Source organism: Manihot esculenta, chromosome 16 (assembly GCF_001659605.2).
Source record: "Manihot esculenta cultivar AM560-2 chromosome 16, M.esculenta_v8, whole genome shotgun sequence".
Classification (NCBI taxonomy): domain Eukaryota; kingdom Viridiplantae; phylum Streptophyta; class Magnoliopsida; order Malpighiales; family Euphorbiaceae; genus Manihot; species Manihot esculenta.
The window spans coordinates 4667839-4689014 of NC_035176.2; the positions used below are offsets into that span (position 1 = coordinate 4667839).

The following is a 21176-nucleotide window of genomic DNA, read 5'->3' on the forward strand; positions in this document are numbered from 1 at the left end:
TTATGAAATTATCTATTTACTTTTTATCTAATCCGATTTAATTCAAACGGTTAAATATATTCACTTGGAAACTCAATTTCGAATTTCACACCCTCCAATCCTACTAAAAATTTTTTTTTATTTTTTAAATTTTTAAAATATATTAATTAATTATTTTTTTTAAAAGAAAAAATATTATTTAGTCCTTATATTATTGAGGAATTCATTAGTTGGTCTCTCAATTTTAAAAAATACATTAAAATGTTCCTAATATTTTAAAAAGTCTACTATTTAGTCTATTCATTAGTTTTAAACGTTGAATATCGTAAAAGAAGTTTAAAATGCTTTTGATAGATAGAAACTAATTAGTAAATTTTTTAAAAATTTGAGGATCAACTAATAAATTTTTTAAAATTATAGAAACTAAATAATAAAATATTTAATGGCAAAATTAACAGAAATGTTAAGTAGTAGACTTTTTTATAACGTTAGAGATATTTTAATATTTTTTTCAAAATCGATGAACTAATTAGTAAGTTTTTCGTATAATAAAGACTAAATAATAATTTTTTATTCTTTTAAAAATTTTAACTATTTTTAATCTTTATATTTATTTAAGTAGTTAACAGTATATAACTATTTAATAAATGTAATTATATAGTCCGTACAAATTTAAAATTAAAATTATTTAATTTATGTAATTTTAAATTTCAATGAACAAATAGCTAATTATTTGAAAAGATAGAAATTAATTAATGTGGCACTCCAAGGCTTAGCCTGGTGGAAAGTGCATCCTGTAGTCTTGAAAGGTCTAAGGTTCGACTCCCCCAACCCCTATTTCAAAAAAAAAAGAAATTAATTAATGTGTTATTAAATAGTTAATTTCTCTAAATTAAATAGTAAATTTCGTTACGTTAATTTATTATACGATCATGAAAAACATTCATACAGTCAGCATCCAAGAGAAGCTTAATACTAGATGAAGGCAAATCAATAAGACTCATACCAAAACTTCCACCATGCGCACTATTCGCAAGATAATCCGCTACCATATTAGCTTCCCTATATATTTTTACGACCTTAACCTCTCATTCTCGCCGGATAAGAGCTCTGCAATTACTAACTAAAGACTGCAGTCTATAAATACCACTGCCTTGACTTTAAAGAAGCTGAACAGCAACTTGAAAATCAGTTTGGATAATAATTTTCCGCCATCCCCTATTCGAAGCCACATTCAAAGCATGATATATGGTCCATAATTCTGTCTCAACCACACCACAAACTCTCAACACACAACGAAAATCAAATAGCCATTTACCATAACTGTCTCGAAAAGAACCCGCACAGGTTGCAGCTCCTGAATTTTGACGCACACTACTATCTGTATTGATTGTAATTCACCCCATAACTGCCGGTGTCCAGGCCACTCTAATCACTCAATATTTACGTTGAATAGAAGGAAATATGTTTAAGTAATATATTATTTAATAAAAAAATATGCATATCAATTTTGAGATTTCAAAGTCCACAAAATTTCAAAAAATTAAATTTTATTTAATAAATAATTAAAATGATCGTGCCGACAGCCTATTTTTATCTCAGTAGTCTTTGAGTGGCACGATCAAAGGAGAATGGCCCAATTGATTATTGAAATCAAAATCTACCCACCGAGTAGCATTTCCATTAAATATAGGAATTATTATTATTATTAAAATGAAAATTGATTTTTTAGAAAATTATTCTAATAATTTTTTATGTAAATTAATAAAAATCATAGTTTAATTTAGTGACTAATTTTTATTGATTTTTCTTTTAATTTTTCTCCTATATAATATTTAAAAGTAGCTTTCATAACATATTAAATATTATAGAAATTCGTAATTTTACTAGAAAAAATATTTTTTATATATTTTTAGTGTTTAATTTTTCTACTCAAAGATAAAATTAAATAATTTTTTCTATCTTAAAAATATAATTAATACCTCCATATATATAAATTTATTATTTTTTTATTTTTATATATAAAAGATTTTCATTTAATATTTTAGATTTTAGATTATGCTGAGTCAAGATATATTGAACATTTAATTCTTGGACCACGTCTTTGGATGGGTGCAGAGTTTCATCTCTAAAAACATAACATAAACATGCTTTATTAAGGATATAAAGAACGAAAATTCCCTTTCCTCAATTATCACCCACGTGTAAAATGAAAATGAAAATGAAAATAATTTATTTTATTGAATTTAGGCCAATGTACCGGAAATTTTGTTTTGCTATATTATAATTTAATTTAATTTGAAAGTTGGTATAATTTTTTTTTAAATGAAAATTAAAAATTGTAAAAGTTTTTAAATTTATTGAAATGTACATATCACTAAATTAAGTTTGTTGGTTTAAAAAAGTTGGTATAATTATTTAAAATTTTTAAAAATTAAATATAAAGTTTGAATTTTTCATCCAATAAGTAAATGACAATATTACCCTTAATTTTTTCAAAAAAAAAAAAAAAAAGTGGTCCTGCTGTTTGTGTGGTACAAATTTTTTTTTTAATTAATTGTATTTTTTAAAAATGTTAAGGCGATGATGCAGCAGCTTTCTACAAATGGAATATATAACTGAAATTAAATGTAGAAGGAAAATTGCCGAATTGACTATTGAAATCAAAAGCTATCCGCCGAGTAGCATTGTCATATTAAATTGCCGAATTGACTATTGAAATCAAAAGCTATCCACCGAGTAGAATTGTCATTAAATATGGAAAAAATTATTATTATTATTATTATTAAAATATATTAAATTTAAATTTTAATAATTTAAATCACGTTAAATACAAATTTCCCTCTATAATTTTTTTATAACTCGATACTCTCACTTTTTTCTTTTTCTTAAATCTAACTTCTTCTTTCTTTTGTCCTATGAAAAACAATTTGCGTCAATTGACTATCGATGAAGAAGAAGATATTGTTGTCTCTATTAAAAACTCTAGAGATATTTCAATCGTCACTTATGATTTCTGTATGATAGACATGTTTCTCACGTACAATCCAATCAGTTTTCAGAATACGAAAATCTTTTTGGCAGATTTATGCCCGCAATACTCAAACAGCTAATGCATTGAAAGATTTGATTTCTAGTTACAAGCCGAACATTTTATTTATGATGGAGTTCTTAGTTCTTGTATGAAATTTTTCGTAATTTTTTACATTTTAATGGTTGCTTCTCAGTCAATAAATAATGATTGGGATGAGACTTTTCGTTAATGTGAAAGAGTTATGGGACTGTTTCTGTGGTTGGTTTTTCTTCAAATTTTATCGATTCGGTTGTTTCGAAATATAATGTTCAATGGAGGTTTACTAGTTATTATGGTTTCACGACGTTAGTCTTGAAACCTTATTCGAGTTTTATCTCGTAGAAACTCTTTTCTGTGATTTTGTTCGGAAGACTATAATGATTTATGCTTGAGAGATGAAAAAATAGAGAAATATTTTTGTCAAATTAACTTATACAGGGTAGCATTTTTACTAAATTATCTTAACGTAGAGATTTGTTTTTGAATGATTGTAAATTTTTGTTAGATTCTAGAACTAATATTTCTGTTAGATAAGTTCGTCGTAATATTATTCTAACTGCTCATACTTTAGTTAGAAAATCTATCAAATATAAATTTTCTTTTTTTTTATTTTTATGTATAAAAATTTTTACTATTTAATATTTTAAATTTTAGATAAGACGAATTTTTATTTAAATCAAATTTATATATACACATGAAATTTATAATTTCACAAGATAATTTCAACCCGTTTTAGATAAATTACATTGAACCTTTCCCTTCTATATTTATTTATTGGTCCACCCCTCTGGATGGGTGCATTGAGTTTCATCTCTAAAAACATAGCAAAATATACTTGGAGTAGGGAAGCTTTAAAAAATTAATTAAATTAAATTAATTTAAAAAATAACTTTCTTTGTTTTTAAAGAGAAAATAATTTTTTACTTGAAATTTTTATTAAGACTTTTATATATAAATTTATTAATGGACCAAGAATTAAATATAGAAGGAGCAAACGTTCAATGTATCATGACTTATTATAATTTAAATTTTAAAATATTATTTTTTATAAAATAATTTATATTGAAAAAATATTTTTTAACAAAATAAATTTATTAAAAAAATTGTATTGCATGATTATTAACTCGTATAATAAAATAAATAAAATAATTTCCAGTAAAAATGAAAAAAAAATCATATTACGAAAATAAGTTATATTACAAAGAAAAATGTGAGAGCTTGCATAACTAAGAAAAAATATATTCAATGAATTCAAGCTTCCTAAATCTTAGTGTAACTTATTTAATATCTATTTTTATAGGTTTTTTTTAGAATTATTTTACTTTTGTTAATTATATTGTACTATTGAAAATTTGTTATTTTCAATTTATTAATTAATTAGCAGAAACAAAATTTAAAATACATGCAAAAAACTATGATTAAATACACAAATATAAAGAATATGCAAGACACATTGAAAAAAGAGTGATAAATTTTCTTTTAGGGTATAAATAATCTCATATTCTTAAATTCTTGCATTTTAAAAATATAAATAAATAAAACTACTTTTGATTAGCCTTTTATTTATTTATTTTTTATATAACCTAAAGTTAATGAAGAATACATTTAATCTCCAAATTAATTGAAGAAATCATCCTATAAAATTCCCTAATCTAACTAGTAAAGCCGAGTTTCGTACTCAACAACTTAACTATTTTCTTATCTCGTAAAAATTAGCTCGTGAAATTAAATGAATATAAATAGATTCGTAAATAGATATATAATTTATATGTAAAATTAATTATATACAAATAAATTCACAAACGAATTTATAAACGAAAGTGTCACAATTTATAAAATTAAATAAATACAGAAAAATATCACAATTTATAAAATTAAATAAAAATACATATGAATGTGTAATTTATTTATAAAATTAAATAGAAATAAATAAATTAATAATATATATAATATAATTTATTTATAAAATTAAATAAATATAATTATATTTATTTATAAACGGACTTATAATTCATTTATAAAATTAAATGAATATAAATTTAATTCACAAATTAAAATAATACATTTATAAAATTAAATAAAAATAAACAGATTCATAAATGGATATATAATTCGTTTATAAAATTAAATAAATACAAATAGATTTACAAACCAATTATAATCGGATTCACAAATAAATGTAAAATTTATTTATTAAAAAAATATTTTTCTAATATATTTGTAAACAGTAATAATTACAAATAAATTTATATTCGTATGTGAATTTCGTTTGTATTTTATTCAACTGTCGTAGTGCAATACAAACTTGGCCTTAAAAATGGACTCTTTACGTTGAACTTCATTGGTGGGCTCATTCAGCAAAATTGATTTGACGAAGTTAAATAGACGTTTGAGTCATTCTTCAAACGTTGCTTCAATTGGTTTTAATTTTAATAATATAAATCTTCAAATATTTCTTTTAAAATATAAGTTTAATTAATCATGTTTTTTTTTTTTTCTCAGGACTTCATTGCCCATGATTTTTCTTTCAGGTACTCAATCGGTTGACCACATATTGCAATTTTAATTTGACAAGAATGCCTATTGAATAATATATTTTTTTGGAATACTTATAATTATGAAATTATGTTACCTCATTCACTAAGCAACCCACAATTGGTAGTGATAACGATCAATACCAAATTCGTGTCAAACCCATTGTGGTTATTGATGTGGAATGGTCTTCCCATTTTTCACGTAAACACTTTTCATATTTTAAATATTTTTTTCAATATATATTTGATATTCGAGTTCGAAATCACATCACGTCGGATAAATTTATTAAAAAATTAAGGATAAATTATAATTTAATCCCTCTGATTTAGTGAAATATAACCTTTCGTCCCTCTGTTTTAAAAAACCTTCAATTTAATCCTTCACATTTAAAAAAACTGCAAAATAGTTCCTACCGTCAAATTTTCAGTTAACCTTCCATTTATTTTAATGAAAATGACTAAACTACCCTTTAAGTAAAAAAAACTCAACCAAACAGTATTCACTACATCCCAACATAGAAGAAGAAGGAGGAGGAGGAGGAGGAGGAAAAAGGATCGGAAAAAGAAGAAGGAGGAGGAGGAGAAGAAGAAGAAGAAGAAGAAGAAGGAGGAGGATGAGGAAAAAAGGAAGAAGAGGATCGGGAGGAGGAAGAGGAGAAGGAGAAGGAGGTGAAAGAATCGGGAAAAGAAGAAGGAGAAGAAGAAAAAGAAGAAGAAGAAGGAGGAGGAGGAGGAGGAGGAGGAAGATGAGGAGAAAAGGAAGAAGAGGATCGGGAAAAGAATGAGAAAGATGAGGAGAAAATGGTAGTTTAGTAATTTTTATTAAAATAAATGGAAGGTTAACTGAAAATTTGACGGTAGAGACTATTTTGCAGTTTTTTTAAATGTGAAGGATTAAATTGAAGGTTTACCAGAGGGATTAAATTGCAATTTATCCAAAAAATAAATTAATATTTTTTTAATATTTGAAAAGCTTTTTATATTTACAGCTTAAATTTAAAAATTTTTAATTATTTTTGACTAAAAATAAAAAAGAATGTGCTATCACATTTTACTTTTCCTAATGTGTATTAATTTTACATGAACCAATAAAAAATCTCAATAATTGATACGAAATAAAGAGTGAAATGCGTGAAGCAGTCATCAAAATACTTTCATGAGATCATCTTTACATATCCTGGACTCTTATCAACATTTGATCAATGCAAATAGGACAAAAAAATTCAATAAAAAAATATTCAGGCAAATGCAAGCTTATGCTTCTTTTCTATTCTTTTGATTCATAAGAAATAGTATATATAGCCTGCAAGAAAAGCATACGAGTAATGGGTAGCAAAGCAAAAAACTGGAAGGATTTGAGTGGCCAGAGAAACTGGGAAGGTCTGTTGGATCCTCTCCACAATGATCTGCGCCGCTATATCATTCATTATGGAGAAAGAGCTGAAGCCGTCGCTGATGCTTTCAATGGCCTGGCAATATCAAAAGGTTATGGAAAAAGCCGATATCCAATGGAAGGTTTCTTTTCCTATGTGGGTTTGGAAAATGGCAATCCATACAAATATAAAGTAACTAGCTTTATTTATGCAAAATCAGAAATCAAAATATTAAACTGGGTTCACGGTGAATCCTCTTGGATTGCTTATGTGGCTGTGGCCACTGATGAAGGAAAGGCTGAGCTAGGAAGAAGGGATATTTTGATCTCGTGGAGAGGAACCAAGACTGACCTGGAAAAGCTTGAAGATCTTGATCTTTTGCCAGTCTCAGCTTCAGATATACTTGGAAAAGCTAATGATCCGAAAGTTCATAAAGGCTTTCTCTCAGTCTACTCAGCAAATGATTCCAACTCCATTTACAACAAGAGCAGCGCTAGAGAGCAGGTGATGAATCTCAATTCTGAAATGAACGTTGGAAAATAATTATATGAATTCTGAGTTTTTAGAATTTTATTTTTGCAATGCACAGGTGATAAAAGAGGTCAAGAAACTGGTGGAGAAATACAAGAACGAGGAAGTCAGTATAACTGTTACAGGCCATTGCGTGGGAGCAGCAGTTGCAACACTCAACGCAGTGGATATTGCAGCCAATGGACATAACAAGCCCACAGGCCAACCAGACAAGGCGTTTCCTGTCACAGCCATCGTGTTTGCTAGCCCCCGAACTGGAGATAAAGGCTTCAGACAAGTCTTTGAAGGACTCAAAGATGATCTTCATGTCCTGAGGATTTCTAATTCTCATGATCCTGTTCCTAAACTTCCTGTTGGTTTTGGTTATGTTCATGTTGGCGAGGAGTTGGAGATCGACTCTACCAAATCGCCATATTTAAAAGATGGCAATAAATGCAAACTAGTACATGAATTGGAGGTTTACCTTCATGGAGTTGCAGGGACGCAAGGGAGTGAAAAGGAATTCGAGTTTGCCATTGATAGAGATATATCACTCGTAAATAAAACAACAGATGGTCTAAAAGATGAATTTCAAGTTCCAGATCATTGGTGGATAGAGAAGAACAAATCTATGATTCAAGAGGATGATGGTTCCTGGAAGTTGGATGATTATGTTTCAGATCCTCCAAGTCCATGAAAACTATGGGGAATTATGTTTAAGGTTATGATGTTAGTAATTTAAGAATGCAGCTAATAAACAGACGATTTCTACAACGCCAAATTGTATCATTACCATTAGTTTAATTTTTTCTTTTACTATATAGATTAACGGTAAGAGTAATACTATTAAAATTTAACAGGGTAAGAAAATAACTTTTTAATTAATTTTTACTGTATTTTTTAAATTAATTTTGCCACATCATTGACACAAATAATAATTTTATTTATGAATTAGTTTATTAAAAATGACTTGGACAATGTTAAGGAGTTTTTAAAATTGCTAATTTATTAAAAAACATCAATAATTTTTTATCTGTTGGAAAGTGGAAGTTAAAAATATTTTTAGAGAAATTAATAGTGTTGTGGATTATTTTGCGAAATTAGTAGTGAGAGGAGAGTCTGAACTTATGTGATTGAATAATCTCGACTGTGAAGCTGATTTATTGCTAAATGCTGATTATATTGGAGGTGTTTGTCCTAAATTAATTTAATTAGGATCTCTCCCTCTTAAATATATATATATATATATATATATATATATATATATATATATATATATATATATATATATATATATATATTATACAAATTAGTGAGAAGAAAAATGCAGAGAGCTAGAATGACACAAGGAGCAGTAGTGTTGGACGAGGTTTTCTGAATATTGATGTAAATTTGATTTTAAATAGATAAAAACTGCCGCTTGACAGTAAGTGGATCCGAGAATCTCTATTTGAAAAAAAATATATAACTGAAGGAAAAAAATTTATACAATTAAGACGGTAAAAATAAATTTGTATTTAAAAAATATTTTTTTATAAATAAAAATAATTTATTATTTATTATTTATTTTTAATTTAAAAAATAAAATATATTAATAAATTTATATATAAAATTCTTAATAAAATTTAAAAAGGTGTAAAATGAATTTTTTTTTAAAAAAATATTTTTTAAAAGATTAATTTTTCTTTGATTAAGAAAATCTTTTATATACATTAAACATTATGTGAAATTAAAATTAATCTTTTGAAAATAAAATAGTCCTTAAAATATAGCGTAATTAACGGATTTATCTCTCTATTTTTAGAATTCAACACATTCATTTCTAAAATTTAATTCCGTCAAAATTAAATGTCCCTTATTAAAAATGCCGTTAGTGATAAAAAGAATAATTAAACTATCCTTTTTAGAATTCTAACACTTTAGTTCTGAAATTTAATTCGTATAAATTTATAAGTCTATCTCTCAAAGAATTGAAAAAAAAAATATATTTTCGTTCTTAAAATATTACATAATTAATATATTAGTCCCTCTATTTTTCAAATTCAACACTTTAGTTCTTGAAATTTAATTTTATCAAAATTCAAGAAAGAAAATCTCAAACTCAATCTCTATAAATAAATAAAAATTTCAATAAATTTAAAATTCAAATTCAGCAAAGATAATAAAAATTAAAATATATAAAATTTAAATTATTAAAAATAAAAAGTTAAAATTCAATAGAAATTGCTTTTATGATGTCGTTCGGTATCGATCACTGCTCGCTGTTTGAAAAGTTCATTAAAACATTTTTGACATTTTTAAAAGTTTACTAGTTAGTTTTTCGTTAATTTTAGTTATTAAGTATTATAAAAAAATTTTAAAATACCTCTAATATGAAGGGACTAATTAGTAAACTTTTTAATAATTTGAGGGATCAACTAATAATTTTTTTAAAATATAGAGATTAAATAGTAAAATATTTAGTGATAAAATTAATAGAGGAACTAACTATTAAACTTTTTAAAATATCAGGAATATTTTAATATATTTTTTAAAATCGAGGGATTAAATAGTAAGTTTTTTCATACTATAAGGACTAAATAGTATTTTTTTCATTTTATTATTGATAAGGATTTAATCGAAATTTTTAATGAGGAGATGTTAAATAAGATGAAAGTGTTAGGTTCTAAAAATAAATCAACAAATTCGTTTATTAGACTATATCTTAAAAATTAAAAAGTAATTTTTTTGATAAAATAAGAGAAAATATTAATTTATGGAATTAAATTTCTTATATTTAATTAGGCAATTGGCAAATTATTTATTACCAATATTATTAATTATCAGAATTCATGGAACAAAATAGGATTTTCCTCCTTTATTCAACACAATGTTCTAAAACATAACAATTAATTAGCTCAGGTTTTTTTTCTTAGATCTACTTCACTTAATTATATCAGCTTACTTGACCTAATTAATGAAGAGATTATTAATTCAAGCTACATTTCTGGAACATCATCCTCATGATCCATCAACTTCCAAGAACCATCTGGTTGCTGCACCATGCCTTTGTTCTTTTGAACTCGCCATGCAACTGGTACAAGATACTCATCTTTCAAGCCATCTAATGATTTGTTAACAAGAGCAATGTCTCGATTAATCTCTAAGCTAAATCCTCCTTTAGATCCTTGTGTTCCTGCAACTCCATGCATGTAACCCTCCAAATTATGCCAAGCTGAAACATTTCCAGGGCTCTTCAGGAACTTGGATTTCGTGGTATCAATTGTTAATTCTTGTCCAACATCTGTGTATCCTATCAATGGATAATTGGGGACAACGTCAAGAGCATTGCGAATGCGTAACACTCGAAGATCTTTACACCCAGAGAAGACCTTCTTGAAGTCTGAGTCGCCGACGCGAGGGCTGGCGAACACAATTGCTGTGACGGGACAAGCTTTGTTTGGCGAGGATTTGGATTTGTTGAAGCCATTGGCAACTATGTCGACTGCGTTTAATGTTGCAAGTGCAGCTCCTAAGCTGTGCCCACATACTGTTATGCTAATTTCTTCGTTCTTGAATTGTTCCACAAGTCTCCTGACCTCATTAAGAACCTAAAAATAAATAGAAAATATTGTTGTTTAGTCTATATGTTTCGTTAAAACTCAGTGATATCCTAATTTTGAAAAATTCAAATATTCCTTATGTTTTAATAAATCTAGTGGTTGGAACATTCGGTCGGTTCAATTCAAATCAAACCAAACCGAATAAACTGAAAATTAAAATTTAAATATTTTTAAAAATCGAATCGATCTTAGTCAGAAATCGAATCGAACCAAACCGATCTGATTCAGTTCAATTTGATCGGTTCTATTTTTAATAATTTTTTTTATTTTTTACGCTTTATTTTTAATATTTTAAATTTAATTAAAATATTTTAACTTTAATATAATTTAATCTCTCTATATTATTAAAAATAATATATTATTATCACTAATCGGTTTAGTTCAATTTTTTTAATTTTTTTCTAATTAAAATCAAATCGAACTGAAATAACGGAAAATTTTAAAATTAAAAACTGAACCGAGCCGAAATAAATAAAAAACCGAATCGAATTTTTAAATTAATTCTATTTGATTAATTTTTTCGATTTGAACCAAACACCGTTTACTCTTACTGGTTGGTCTCTCAAAATTGCCAAATAATTTATTATTTAGTCTCTATAATTTAAAAAAAATTTATTAATTAATCACTCCGGTAATTAATCTTTCATATAAATAATATTTTTTTTACAATACTTAAGAGTTAAATTAATATAATGATTAATTAATTAAAAATATTTTAATATATTTTTTAAAATAGAAAAATTAATTAACCAGTTTTTCGTAATATAATATAAAAATTAAACTGTAAATTTTTCTTAAAAATATAAAATTAACAAAAATAATCGATTAATATTACAACAGATTGAATTTTTTTTATTTGTTTAATAAATACAGACAGGTTTCTTGTACTTGTTGAAAAATAATTACCTGATCTCTTGCACTGCTTTTATTGTAAGGCGACCGAGGATCATCGGAAGTGTAAACGGAGTACCAACCTTGGTGCACCTTTGGATCACCGGAGTTGCCGAGTATTTTCGAAGCTGAGACAAAAAGAAACTCAAAATCATCAACCCATTCCAAGGTCTGCACAGTTCCTCTCCAAGCAATCACAATATCCCTTCGCCCTAACAAAGCCTTCCCTTCATCGGTGGCCACCGCAACATAGCCTATCCAATTTGATTCCTTGCTCCAAGCCTCCCTGGACAAAGATTTGACGATAAAAGCCTCAGGAAGTGGGATTTGTGATGTTGCATACAAAAATTTGGTCACCGAGTACTTGTACGGATTCCCTTTTTCTAAACCAACCTTGGAGAAAAAATCAGCCTTGGCATACAGGCTGCTCCCGGCGTATTTTGATGCCTTCTGGGTATTGAAAGCATCGTAAGTAGCTTGAGCCATTTCGCCGTAATGAATAATGAATCGCCGGAGATCAATGTCCAGAGGATCCAAAAGATCTTTCCAATTGTTTTGACCACTGAGATGTTTCCATCTCTTTGCTATGCTTTCCACCATTCTCTTCTTCGAAATCTTCTTGCAAAAGCAAAACCACCTTCTAAGGATGGGATGCTTCTGCATGGATTAGGTATTGCAGCTAATGCTTTGAGAAAAGTTGAAGGCTCCTAACTTGGAATTTATAGACATCCATATTTGAATTGAAAATATATTATTTGATCACCGACGTCGTATTAAAATAAAATAAGTGGTTCGTGCTGGCAAGTAATTAATCACATCCCCAGCAGTACTGATTATATATGTTTTTTATATGATAACTTGTCAATCCATGCATATATCATTTAGCTAAGAGAGTGGGGCATTAATGCTTATACGGATTTCTTTGCAAGGCAAGAAGGTCATCAGAATTTTTCTTTTTCTTTTTTTAATTTTCCGGGGAAACCACATCTTGACTCGACCGACAATGGAAATTTTTGGAGGATTTTTAATTTCTTTTGGTAATTTAACACTGCAAGTAACATGGTATGGCATTGTTGAAATGGGCTTCAAGTCAAGTGAACAGGTGTTACAGATCTTTCATGTGCCTATATTCTTGGTTTAGAAGATGCAATTTCCATTTTCAATATTAATTTTATTTTCCCTTTATTTGTTCCTACGTAAATCTCCTGTCCCAGACAATAAATGGTAAGCTTCAGGATTTGTCTTCTTTATTTTCTTTTCCTTTTTGCATATGAACCCATGAGAAACAGAAAGAAGCCTTTGCTTTAAAGTTATTAAAAAAAGGGGGAAATATGGAAGTGGTTGAAGATGCTTTCAATTTCAAGAAGGCAAGTATTGCAATGAGATACTTTGCTGATGCTTACAATTTGGAAGATGTACGTTTTGGGAAATTTAAAGAAAAAAAAATTATCAAGCAACCTGAATATTTTTGGTGTGAGAATACATTTTCCTTGCCTCATTTTCTTGACGTTTCATAACAGAAAGCTGATCTCATATTTTGCACAAAAGGGTTGTTATAAAGTATTTGGAAAAAGTAATATATATAATGCAATGTCAATAGTATTTTTATTATTATGTGGATAGCAAATAATAATAATTTTCAGATATATTGTTAAGAAATATTAACGTGGCAGATAAAAAATATAAATTATTAATTAATATTTTTTTAATTTTTTAATATAAAAAAATAAAAAGTAATATATCATTTCATTAATTTTTATTTTAAATTTTTATTTTAATTTATGCTAAAATAGTTTTTTTTATATAATTTCTATATTTTATAAAAATTACTATTATTTATTAACGGTGTGATACCATGAGATATGATAACCGTCAGCCTTTTTGTACTTGGAGTGAAGTCTAGCCCTGCAGAAGAACATGAACTCAAAATCCATGAGAACTCCTTAAATTAGACCGACCTAACATCGTATAGTCCAACGCGTGAATAAAACAGACCGGACTGATTAAACGCGTAGGTCCACCAGAAAATAGTTTAATTCGGTGACGTAACAAAATGTAAAATATTTATTAACATAGTATTTACATTCAGTAGAAATAAAATATATTTAGTAATTTTAAATGCAATATAGGAAATAAACCTATTTTAGTACTTTAACTATTAGTCAATAGTCAAATAAGTTTTTAAAATATTTTTTTGGGTTTAATCAAGTCTCTCAACTTTCAATTTTAGTTTAATAACTCTAAAATTAAGATGTTAATTAACAAAATCAATAAAATTAGTAAAGCAAGTTTTTTATGAATAAAACATTCATTTTATATTTAATAATTAAAATAAAAAATTAAATAAATTATTTTTAAATAAAAAATATATATATGAACACCTCAAAATAAAAAAAAATTAAAAAAAAAAAACCAATTTCATTCTAGCTCCATCGCTACCTTTATCATCAATATCCCAATAACAATCTCATCTTCTTTGCCATTATCATCTACTTACTCATCCACAACACAAAGCCTCTCTTGTTTGAAGGAATGATAACTTCTATATAATGGCAAAGAGATCCTTCAAATTAAGGAAATTCACTTTTACTGCATAACGGGAATTAGTCGCTGTTTTTTTATCCGAAACTCTATGGCAAAGATAAATAAACCTAATTTTGCTGCTTGTTCCAGCTGAATAGAAAGTTTTTATTTTATTTTTTTCCAACTTGATAGGAATTTTACTTTAAAAAGATAAGAATCTTCCTTAGAATATTATATTGTTTTGAATCTCAATTTTTATTTTCTTCTTGGCTCTAGTTTCAGTTTGATTTTCACTTTAGTTTTTGTTATTTATTTCTTGGCTATTATGGTTCCTTGTTAGATTATTAGTCTTTCAGTTTCACAAATGAGATTCTTAAGATAAAGATAGATGGTGTTCTTAATTTTTGATTTTAAAACTTTTAAAATATTTTTAAACGATAAATATTTAACGGAGTTATCTGTCTGTGATAATTATGGTACTGATTTGGACTTAATAGTACTAAAATTATAATATATAGGACTTATAAAGACCAAATTGAAAGTTGAGGGGCTTAATTAAATAAAAAAAGAACTTTAAGGAATTAATTGACTATTGACTAATAGTTAAAAGGAATCAAATGGGACTTTTGCCTTCAATATAATTAGAATTTTGTTAAACTAATTATAATTTAATTGAAATTAAATTTATTAAAAATATAATTTTAATTTATTAAATGTAAATTCATTAAATTTTTATTTAATTAAATTAAAAAAAATTATCTTCCTTAATATTTTAAAGAACGAGGGGTTATGTTAAGATTAGAAATTATCAAAAAATAATAATTTTTTAGTGAATTTTAAGATTCATTTGATTCAAATGATCTACTTTCTATAAAATTCACTTCTTAAAAATAATTTAATTAAGTTTTTTTTTTAAATTCATTTTCATAAAGTAATTTAAATTAAATTAAATTAAATCACATAATGGAATAAATGAAAACCTTAACATTTTAAGAAAAAAAATAGCCAACTAAATAAGCAGAATTTTTTAAAGTTTCTAAATTAAGTAACTTCCAAACAAATAAAGCCATAATATTGGGCAATTAGACCTTGGCCTCCTCATGTTCTAAATTCATCATCGTGGTTCTTTTAGCAGGATTGATGCTGAGCCCTTACATGCATGAAGTTTTATAAAATAATAGAAATTTTTTAAAAATTTTAGATTTCTATTCAAAAGAATTAGCAATTTTTGAAGTAAAATCTTTTTTTAATTAATCACTATTTTTATTTGGTGAATTGAAAACTTTTATCTTTTTACAATTTCTAGATATATTTTTTTAAAAAAATAATTTCTTTCATCAATAATAAAAATTACAAAACTTTAGATATTTTAATGAAAACAAAACGTATTTAGAAAAAAAAACTTACTTAAAAAAAATTATACTTTTCATTCCACTTCATTTTTTACTAGCAAAGCTTATGAAAAAGAAGAATTCTGAAAGAAGGTATTCGATAGAATCTCAATAATGGTTTGAATTAACTAATCATTTGTTTTTCAGCTATTCGAAAGCTTCTCAAGTGTGGCTAGCTTCCCTCTTATGCTTCGCTCTTTTAATTTGAATGGCACCAATTTAATGGATTGTTAGTATGAAATCTTAGAATTACTATAAATATCAGCATATTTTAGTAAGCTTGTGATTGTGATGGTTCTTCTTTTGTGGTTTCTATGGAAATTTAGGAATAATTTCAAAATCAGACATGAGATCATAACCACATTATTTCAATAACCTTAAACTTCTCTTAGGAATTATGTGAGACTGAGCTACAACAAAATCCACCTCAAATAGAAAACCATCATTTTCGACCTTTTTGGTCTTGCTCGCCTCTAAGAACTTTTAAGATAAATTTGGATGGAGATGTGGACATCATATATAAACGTGATTCTATTGCAATGGTGGCTAGGAATAAAACAAGACAGATTATTAGATTGAATTGCAAGCGAATTTCGGATATCGTAGATCCTATCGTACTAGAAGCTATGGCTGCTAGAGAGATTGCACAACTAGCTTTTCGATATCAATCCTCTCACATTCAGCAATCTTTCACCATATCAATAGGATTATAAATATGGTAGCACACTGATTAGTTAGGGGTGTAAACAAATCAAATTGTTCGTGAGCTATTCGAGACTCGACTTGATAAAAACTCGATCGGACTCGGTTCGTTTAAAGAACCGAGCCGAGTTTGAACTCACTTTTTAGACTCGTTTAATAAATAAGTCGAGTTTAAACTTAGCAGTATTCGGCTCGTTTAGTCAAGTTTATGAACAAACTCGCGAGCTGACTCATGAGCAGGCTCGTTTGCCAACACCAATCCCACATCGAAAGTTGAATGGATATGGAGGATTGTGACTTCTATATAAAAAGACAACTCTTCTATATTTTTTTATTAGTTTTAGGTTTGAGAGATTTCAATTAAATAAAAAAATTTAATTTAACAGTCTTTTAATAACCTTGTAATTTAAATTTTATTTTTAATTTAAATTTATTTATAATCTAAATGAATTTAAATTATATTGAGTTTGTTTATAATATAATCGAGCTCAAATTTAAGTCTAAATAAATTTAAATTCGAGTTTTTGAGTGGAGTTTGAATTGGCTCGTTAATGTGATAAACGAGTCTATTACGAATAGAGTTCGAGTTTAATATTTATTTTATGAATCAAACTTGAATTTATAAATAAAATTTGAGTTGAGTTCAAGCTCAAATTCGAATTTTTAAATTTATTTTTTAATCAAGTTTGAACTTATTAAAACTCGACTCAGTTCAATTCGATTACACCCTTTTTACTGTTCAAAAATTGTCTCATGATGATTGTTTGTTATTAATTTTTTGACGCAATTTAACTTTGTAATGTTTTCTCTTTCGAAACTTCAAAATTAATGAAATCCTTCTTTTAACAAAAAAAAATCTCTCAAACTTAAAAATTAATGAAATTCTTCTTTTAGCGAAAGAAAAAAAAAAAAAGGAAAATAGTTCAACCTTTGAATGGGTCATTCCATTTTGGAAAAGACAAATTTCTAACATATCATTGTCTTGTTACAAAATAAATACTCTTTGGACCCATTCTTAATGAGCCCCCAGATTAAGATTAAGCCCAATGATGTGATGTCTTGTGTGTTTGGCTCAATAAGAAAAACTTTAACTTAGACTAGTTGTCTGGACAATCCAGCTTGAGCGGCTCAAGGCATCTGTTGGCTCCACCCTAGTTACAGGATCGAGCTGAGTTCCCCTGCCCTTTGACAGCTTGCCCTGTTGAGAGCTTTAAAAATGCTTAACAAAGCATAGCCCGAAAAGAAAAAAAAAAAAAAAAAAACAATTCTGTATCTGCTCAAAATATAAGGATGATTCACATAATAATCATAAAATCTATATATTTATCTTTTGAATTTATGTAAATTTTGTCAAAATATTAATTTTTGGGCTAAAGATTCAATTTTAACATTATATTTATTTAAAAAGTTTAATTAGTCGAATAATTTAATATAAAATTTCTAGACTATTTTTTTATTTTTTGTTTTATCTAATTTTTTTTAAACAAAAAATTAATTTTAGTTAAATTTTTGATATCTTAATTTAGCTAAAGATAAAAAAAAACTCTTAATTCTTAATTAAATTAAAAAATAAGAGATTTTGAACTTAAAATAAGAGTAAACTTAAATATTTTCAATAGTGAAATTGAGGAGTTTCCTATGGAATGAAAGAAATTAGTATAAGACGTATTTTACCCTCATCTTCATTTTTTGAGGATTAATTGTGAAAGAAAATAAAGCAATAACAAATTAAATAAAATTTCTGCTCATTATTTTATGGTGTATTTTGTTTAAATTAAATAAATAAAAAAGAATTTGAATTATGAATCTTTTTTTATTGGCTCTCGAATTTGTACTTAATCCTTCAAATGGTCCTTGTATTAATATCAATAATTATTTTTATATAATTATTTTATTTTAATGGATTTTTATTTATTAAATTTTTTAAAAATATATATCTTATTTTTATTTTCAATTGGAGTAATTAAACTACTTTTGGATTCTAAAATGTGAATAAATTTTTTATTTTAATATTATCTTTTAAAAGATAAGATCTACTAATTTAGTAATTTGGTGAAATCACGTACGTTTTTAATATTAATTATTAAACATTTTAAATATATGCATTACTAAGTTCATCTTATCACATCATGAAAAATATTTCATATATTTTAAATTAAAATTAAGTAACAAATAATAACTTATTTCGTTAAAAAATATTTTTTATAAAAATAATTTTTTAAATATAAATTATTTTTTTATAAATAAACAGAGGTTAATATAAATTTTTATATAAAAATAATTTTAGAAAACGGTGGATTTAATACTTATATCAAAATTTATGTGGAATTATTTAAACCATATTTAATAGAGGAAAAAAATCTAAATGTAAATATTTAATATAATTGTTATAAAACTCATGTTTATGTGAATTTTATTTTTTAAAAAAATTTATGCTAAATATATAATTTCACATTTAATTTTTATACAAAATTTTAGTTGGTATTTAATATTTTTTTCATTAACTTTTAACACTTGGTATTTATAAAAATATAAATATTTAATTTTTAAAATTTATAAAATATAATTATCAAAATTTAAAATTTTATAAAATATAATTATTTAATTACTTGAAAATTAAGAGACTTTGTGAAGTGATGGCTACTGACTTTGTGAAGAAAGTAATTGGAAGAAGAAAGTGAATTTGATTATGAAGTTTAGACAAAAGTTACTGGTTGTGCATAGGGTGTTTTTTAGGTTGATGAAAGAAAGTGGATTTATCGGTTATCACACTTTGAGTATTGCCGGTTAGCCATAATTTCTTTTTTATTTTCATTATATCTTAGTTGGTGTGAGTCCAGCAGTTGAATTTTATGATTTCGTATTATGCCGTTACTTCGATAAGGGTTCCAATTGTCACATACAGAAAGTGGCACTCCAAAAATTTTTTCAATTCTCACTTTTCATAGACATATGGGGATGGCCAAGAGCTTGCCAACAGGTGAAGGTTGGTAGGCCAATTGACAGGTGAAGGCTGGTAGGCCAACCAACAGGTGAAGGCTAGGTTGAGGAGTGCCTGGGGCAATTAGCATAGCTGGGGGAGCGAATTGACGCAACGGGCCAAGACGTGCCAGTGAGTGAGGTTCCATAAGGGGAACGCTCCATAGGGCGATAGGCACAATCAGGGGAGAATGGCCTTGGCATCTATGCGGGAAGGCCCACAATGGGATGCGAGACTGCCAGCCCAAACGAGGTTCCAACGAGGAGGAACTTCCCTTAAGCCGCTGGCCTAAGTGAGGTTTGATTAGGCAGCTACAATAAGGCAGCAGGAGCTTCTAGAAGGTTCTAGAAAGGCCTAGCAACCAATGGGGCTAATTGCTAGGAGTTGGCCCGAGGCTTCTCGGCAAGTGAGGTTTGATCGGGGAGATACTGGACGCTGGTGGAAGGTTCCAGAATAGCCTAGAGACCAGCAGACAAATGAGGTTCCACTAGGGTAGTCCAGCGCTAGAAATCTCGCAAATTTTCCAAGAGCACCAAGAGTCTGCGAGAGCCAACTAGGGAAGTCTGCCAGGCGCACGCAGCTTCCAGATTGGCCCAAAGACAGGGCATAATGAGGTTCGGTCAGGCATATCTCAGCGCCATAATTGCAAGGAAGCTTTTGGAAGGTAATAGTGTGGCCGGCCTATAAAGCATTCTAGATAGCCATTTTCAACCACACATTAGAGTCGGTTTCAGGGAGTTCCACACCTGAAAATAGGGGTGTTAGGTCATTTTTAGGGGCTAGAGAGTCTTCAAAGGGTCCTTAATTTTGAGAGCTATTGTAAGCTTTTATAAGGGATTTTTGTGAGTTTATGAGAGACACTAGTACATAAGGCTTGCTTTGTTCCTTTGTAAATTCCCACATTTATTAATCGAGTGTTTTGACTTGTGTTTGCCAACTCTTTGGCTTATTCTTACTTAGTTTTCGCAACACAACTCTTTGCCTTAGTTGGCACTCTTTGAGGATAAGGCTGACTAGTATACTCAATTTGGGTGAGTTTACTAGTGCCTCATGAGTGCTTTGTTTGGAGAAAGTATTTTGCTTAATACACAGTGCAATAGGCTCCACGACATTACTAGGTAGCATCCACGTGGTACACCTCAATCTTTTCTCTTTGCTTCACATGGCTTGCTATTTTGTCTTCCTTTATACATATTGTTAGTCTTTTATCTCTTTTACATTTTTCCTTTTTCTTTTCTCTTCCCTTTTCATGAGAATAAAGTGCCAATCTCCTACCTTTTGTACTGTGACTTCCTTCGTTTGGAATTGTCAAGGCATTAGTCAATCCTTCACAGTAAAAGCTATCAAAGGGTTTTTAGATAAATACAGACCAGTTATAGTCTTTTTTATGGAGACTAAGAATTAGCATACATGCATGCAACATTTGTAACGTCAATGTGGATATCCCTTTTTTGTTTTTGTTGATCTGGTGGGAACTGTTGGGGGTTTGTCACTGTGACGGAATGACTAAGTTTTGTTGGAACCATGGTTTCTTTCCCAACATTTTATAGATCGTCATGTAAAATTAGTTAATACAAATTGCAATGGAAGATGACTTTCGTATATGGCTACTCTAATA

The 21176-nt window shown here is 27.6% G+C and overlaps 2 protein-coding genes across 2 annotated transcripts; one reads left to right on the forward strand and one right to left on the reverse strand.

The window, feature by feature from the left end:
* The first annotated feature begins 6809 nt into the window (after nt 1-6809).
* On the forward strand, nt 6810-8263 carry LOC110602877 (phospholipase A1-IIgamma). The gene is made up of 2 exons (XM_021740458.2): nt 6810-7463; nt 7549-8263. The coding sequence occupies exons 1-2, from the start codon at nt 6912-6914 to the stop codon at nt 8164-8166; spliced, it is 1170 nt and encodes a 389-aa protein (XP_021596150.1). The 5' UTR covers nt 6810-6911; the 3' UTR covers nt 8167-8263.
* A 2034-nt stretch (nt 8264-10297) lies between these two features.
* Nucleotides 10298-12689, reverse strand: LOC110604169 (phospholipase A1-IIgamma). Its single transcript, XM_021742291.2, has 2 exons — nt 11978-12689; nt 10298-11059 (listed from the first exon to the last, which is right to left on the reverse strand). The coding sequence occupies exons 1-2, from the start codon at nt 12623-12625 to the stop codon at nt 10448-10450; spliced, it is 1260 nt and encodes a 419-aa protein (XP_021597983.1). The 5' UTR covers nt 12626-12689; the 3' UTR covers nt 10298-10447.
* Between the last annotated feature and the right edge of the window lie 8487 nt (nt 12690-21176).